The sequence below is a fragment of the Caenorhabditis briggsae genome, assembly GCF_000004555.2.
Source record: "Caenorhabditis briggsae complete genome, chrI, whole genome shotgun sequence".
In the NCBI taxonomy this organism is placed as follows: Eukaryota; Metazoa; Nematoda; class Chromadorea; order Rhabditida; family Rhabditidae; genus Caenorhabditis; species Caenorhabditis briggsae.
The window spans coordinates 9,119,749-9,124,850 of NC_013489.2; the positions used below are offsets into that span (position 1 = coordinate 9,119,749).

General features: G+C 35.8%; 2 protein-coding genes across 2 annotated transcripts in view; both read right to left on the reverse strand.

Moving 5' to 3' along the window:
• Window positions 1-645: 645 nt before the first annotated feature.
• On the reverse strand, window positions 646-2,754 carry Cbr-coq-1 (the record flags this gene model as incomplete). The annotated part of the gene is made up of 10 exons (XM_002639559.1): window positions 646-726; window positions 776-957; window positions 1,444-1,587; window positions 1,632-1,767; window positions 1,814-2,028; window positions 2,144-2,235; window positions 2,284-2,360; window positions 2,405-2,518; window positions 2,569-2,662; window positions 2,711-2,754. The coding sequence occupies 10 exons, from the start codon at window positions 2,752-2,754 to the stop codon at window positions 646-648; spliced, it is 1,179 nt and encodes a 392-aa protein (XP_002639605.1).
• Window positions 2,755-3,756: 1,002 nt separating this feature from the next.
• CBG12313 overlaps window positions 3,757-5,102 on the reverse strand; it is a gene marked incomplete at both ends in the record, with an annotated part of 2,214 nt that continues 868 nt past the window's right edge. Inside the window, 5 exons of the mRNA XM_045239535.1 lie at window positions 3,757-3,858; window positions 3,973-4,057; window positions 4,103-4,241; window positions 4,282-4,457; window positions 4,502-4,749. Coding sequence (XP_045094826.1) covers window positions 3,757-3,858; window positions 3,973-4,057; window positions 4,103-4,241; window positions 4,282-4,457; window positions 4,502-4,749 — 750 coding nt within the window. The remainder of the gene's footprint in view (window positions 3,859-3,972; window positions 4,058-4,102; window positions 4,242-4,281; window positions 4,458-4,501; window positions 4,750-5,102) is intronic.

Genomic DNA, 5,102 nt, shown 5'->3' on the forward strand with positions numbered 1-5,102 from the left:
CGGTGCATTTGTGATGGGAAAAGTGGATTTCTACTCTAAAATTTGTTAAACTTTTTCGACGATTCCGAATTTTTCAAAATTGAAATGTTATTCAGAAGATCTGAAACTTGGAGTTCTCGGCATTCCGAATATTACTACGGTTTTTAGAAACCTCGCTTCAAAATTTGTTCTGAAACTTCTCGTGCCGGTGTTTGTACCTAATGCAGAACAATTGACAATCGAATGCAACATTTAAAAACATGTCATAAAGTTTTTATACTAAAAAAAGAACTAGATCAACAAAAATTTGTGCTATAGTAATTGAGAGGGGACGTAATACACAATTTTTCAATTTCGGCTTCATTTTTCGGATACCTTAATCGGAGGGAAACTTTATCAACCTGAAAAAAAATTGTGCCCTTCTCTCCCTCAACTACTATAATACAAAAAATTATAACTACACACAAAATGTTTTTTTAAAAACTAATAAAAAAGAAACAGAAACGGTTGAAAATGCATAGAGAAAAAAAAACAAAAAAGAGGGTTTCAGAAACCAGTGTGGTGTGAAAACTGGTTTTATGGACTGTCTACTATAAAATTCTACAACTAAACAAAGACGTAAACATGAAGAAAATGAAGAAAACAGAAGATGAAGACGATTGTTGTTTAGAATTTCCTATCCGTTTGAGACAATGCTAGCTTTATCAATTGCTCGGTAGACTCGTTACGATTGGGAAGGGATGATGCCTGTAACAGAAAATATGAATTGGACTCAAAAACACATATTCAAGCTCACCATTTCCACGGCTTTTTGCGAATACGCGTCAATCAACTGTCGCGTTTTGTCCATTCCATCTGAATTCATGACGATGTCGCGTGCTCTTTCAGCATCGCCTTCGTGCTTGAATTTTCTGAGAAGCATTGTAGTGAGCTCGGGGTACTGCTCACATGCGTATAGAACTGGTGCGGTTGCAAGACCTGAATTTAGATGAGAAATGTTTCAGTAGAAAACTAGAAAATCAGGCACTCTTTGTCTACACCACTCTTTGACTACACCTACTCTTTGACTCCACATTATCTTTGACTACAAAATCTCTTTGACTACATTTATCTCTTCGACTACACTTGTCTCTTTGACTACAAAGTCTATTTGACTACACTTTTTTGTTTTATAGTACTTTTTGACTGAATTTATTGGAGTTTCCGATTTTTGTCTCATATTATAGGCTTACCAGTTTTCCGGTAACCGTTTCAGCCTAAGCCTTTGATTTGACAGAAAATAATAAAATTTTGGAAATCTCAGCGGAGAAAATTTAAAAATTTTTTAAAGTGTAGTCAAAGAGACTTTGTAGTCAAAGAAACTTTGTAGTCAAAGAGACAAGTGTAGTCAAAGAGATAAATGTAGTCAAAGAGAATGTGGAGTCAAATAGTGGTGTATTCAAAGAGTAATTGCCAGAAAATCACCTAATTTCAAATCAGCAGCAACTGGTTTGCCCATTTCATCAGACGTAGCAATGAAATCGAGAAGATCATCGGCTAATTGAAAAGCTATACCTAGATTTCTACCGTATTCATATGCAGTTTGATGGAGATTCGAATTTGATGAATCTGAATCTTTTTTATAGATACACGCAACAAACAACTGTGATTACCTGCAAGAATGGCAGTTGACCGACAACTGCTGGCAAATAAACTGGCAGTTTTTCGATGAGTCTTTTCAATATATGCGACCATTCTCTGTGATGGAGTTGCTTCTGAAGGCGTTACAGACATCTGCATGAATTCTCCCTACAATTTATAATTTTGAAGATTTCAAAGAGTATAAATAACTGACCAAAACTAGGTCTTCAATGATTGACGCCATAACTGCAATGACGTTAGGCTTTCCGATTGAACAGAGAATCTGAGTAGCTCGTGCCAAAATGAAATCACCAACAAGTACAGACATTTTGTTTCCCCAAACAGCATTGACACTTGCAGATCCTCGTCTTGTATTCGCTTCATCAATGACGTCATCATGAACCAAAGATGCTGTGTGGATCATTTCCGCTGTAAAATTGGAACTTTAGTTAAAGGAAAATAGATGATAAGAAAAATACATTCTAATAGAAAAACAATAACCAAAACTGGTCTAGAATATAAACACATTTCAAATTAAGCTTACCAATCATACCAATTTTGTATTGGTTCTGGCACACGATCAAATGAGAAGAAATGGCAGATCGTTCGGAAATCGGTATTGCAATTTGCTCTTCTCTGGAAAAAAGGAAACTCAAAGATGTTGAAACTAGAATATTTTCATACGGAATGGATCGATTCATAGCGGAATTACAAGCGTTTCCCATTAGTAAGGATACTGTAGGTCGCAACATTTTTCCACCCTGAAATATCGAATTTCTTTTGAGGAAACTGGTAGTTTTAAAACCTGTTGGAAATAATAGTGTGTCATCCGTCCTAAATTAGAGGTCACATTTAAATCAGCGAGATTCTCAACTGCACCTGATGCATCTTGTGGTATTAACTGTTCCATTATGTCGTTCTGAAATGTTCAAATTGTAATTTCGAAGAATTATAAAAATTTATTCGAACCTGCATTTGCCTAACATGATCCTGAACAAATGCCGAGGAAGCTAAGCTTGGGTCGGAAGATGATACTGATGATGTTGCTGTCATTGAACATTTCCTGGAAGCGGTTTTTTTATTAGGATGTACTGTAGGACATATAAATTACCTGAGTTGGCGAACAGCAAAATTAATTTTTGGAAGTACACCCATTTCTGTATTTTTGATTGATACCTAACTTGTATTCACCAGTTTCTGCTTCGCCAGTTTTCAAACCGAATTTCCCCGACTCATGAAGTTTGATGTTCTGAAAAATAAGGAGGTATGAATTTTCCTAACAGTGCAGTAACACTGTCAGGAAAACTAATGATGCAAAGATATCGGTTGAAAACTTAATGTCAAACTCTTTAAATACAACTGATAATAATATTTGCCTTCCAGGAAAAATGATCAATTAGGAATAAGTGATGATTTCTGAATATTGGGAAACAGTAAGAAACGGCAATGACTATAGTTTAATCACTCATAAATGTGGGATTCCAAAAGAAAAAGTAGGTAAAAAATGATCAAGAAGATGGAAGAAGAATGTAGCCTCCTCCCATCTCTTTTCACCGCCGAAAATCACTTTTCTTCTCTGCGCTTTCTATTTTCTTGTGTACTTTTTCTTCTTGTAGAGTGTGTTCTTTGAATTTCTTCTATCAGTTTTATTGTTTTTCGGTGTTTTTTTGCATAAGGAAAAATGGATATCCCTAGATGTTCGGTTTTTTTTGAAAAAGTAAACATATCGGACACAATCCATCTCCCGTAGTTTGAAAAAAAAAGAATAGAATCACAGATTTAGCAGGAAACAATCAATTATTCTTTATATCATAAAGAAAATATCAAATATCAAGAACTAGAAACAGAAAACCCATGCATCACAGATAAGGTGTAAAACGACTAAGATTTTTGGAGAGATAGTTAGAGTGAATAGAAGTGGGAGGGTTTAGAAAGGGAACTGATGAAGGTGTTTTGGAATCTAGAGGCAAAAATACTTTGAATCAAAAGATATAAGGAAATCGATGGGAACAATCAGGAAAAAAGACACTCGTAGGAACCAATAATTAAAACCAAAACAAATGGAAAGGCGACCGAGAAAAAACTGCTGAAAAGGGTCATGTCGAATTTATGTATAAAGCTCTGTTATAAAAAAAAGAAATGGAATGGAGGACTAGTTTAAAGTTCAGTCTTGTCAAGAATAGTGTATCTTGAAGATTGCGGCTTCAGCTTTTCGAATGTCGATGGTGGTGGCTCAGTGTCCGGAGCTTGATTTCCAGTCTGAAACGTCTTACGAAAGAGTTAATGTATTTTTCAGAATTTAGGACAACTTGGACTCAAACTTTTTGCCAAGATAAAATTCTCAGAAAAAAAAATTCATGAAAAAAAACATACAACTGGATCGGGTCCATGATGGAATTCCCTATGAAGCTTTCCACTGTGTAAATCGAGAACAAACTGACGAAGCTTTCCAGGAACGCTGTAAAAGCCGTCATTAATTTATTTCTCTCGAGATAAAACCAACTTGATATCTTCGAAATTTTTGAACAGGTACATGTGCCTGAAGGAATCAATAGCAATGACTGGAAGGTCGGATTCCGACTTTCCCAAATGACTGAGGGGATGCTTGAAAATGGTTCCGTCTCCAACCAAACAATTGATTGCTGAAAATGAATAATATTATTTTCTGGCTGAATTTCGAACCTTTTCTTTGATCTGGTAATTCTCTCAAAATGGCATCCGTATAGACCTTCTCGCTAACAACATCATCGGCTTTTTTGAAAAGAATCATGAATGGCAATCCTTCTTCTGTCAATTCCTCGGCGTTTTGGAATGTGATTTCACGAACAAGTGGGACACATTTATCAGCTACCCACTGCCTGAAATTCCCTCTCGCGTAAAAGATGAAAAGCTATATACTCACTTAAGGTATTCGTAAGTAGCGAAATCACCAGAGAATGGTACTTGGGATGGATTGATTGCTTTGTTGGATGGTTGGAAAACAAGTTTTGGTTGTTGACCGAGTCCAGGAGCTTCTCCCGGGAAGTTTAGCTCTCCGATTCCAACAATAAACTCGCATTCATCGCGGTAGAAAAGTGCCACTTTCAGAAGGTTCTTGTATTCAACGCTGTTTTCATCATTGAAATATCCGATGAACGTGCCTTTTTCTGGCTGAAATTCAGAGTTGTTGATTGGATTCTTACAAGGGAGCCTTTTAAGTGAAGGTAGGAGTTAGCAGAAACCACCTAGAAAGATCGAAAGAGCATAGTCGAAAACCTATAAATCCGTTTTCAAAGTCTGCTTACGAGATCTTTGAAATTCTGAAATTTCAGTTTCAGTGCCAAAAAAACCCATTTTCAGTGAAAAATCGGTAATTTTCAAATTTGATTTTCTCCACTCCTAGGAGGTCTTAGGACTTGAAATTTTTTGTGTAATACTCAAAACTATGTGAAATTTCACATTTCAAACATTTTCTGAAAAAAGTATTTTTGGAAAAGTTTGGAAAGTTCAAAATTTAAGTCCAA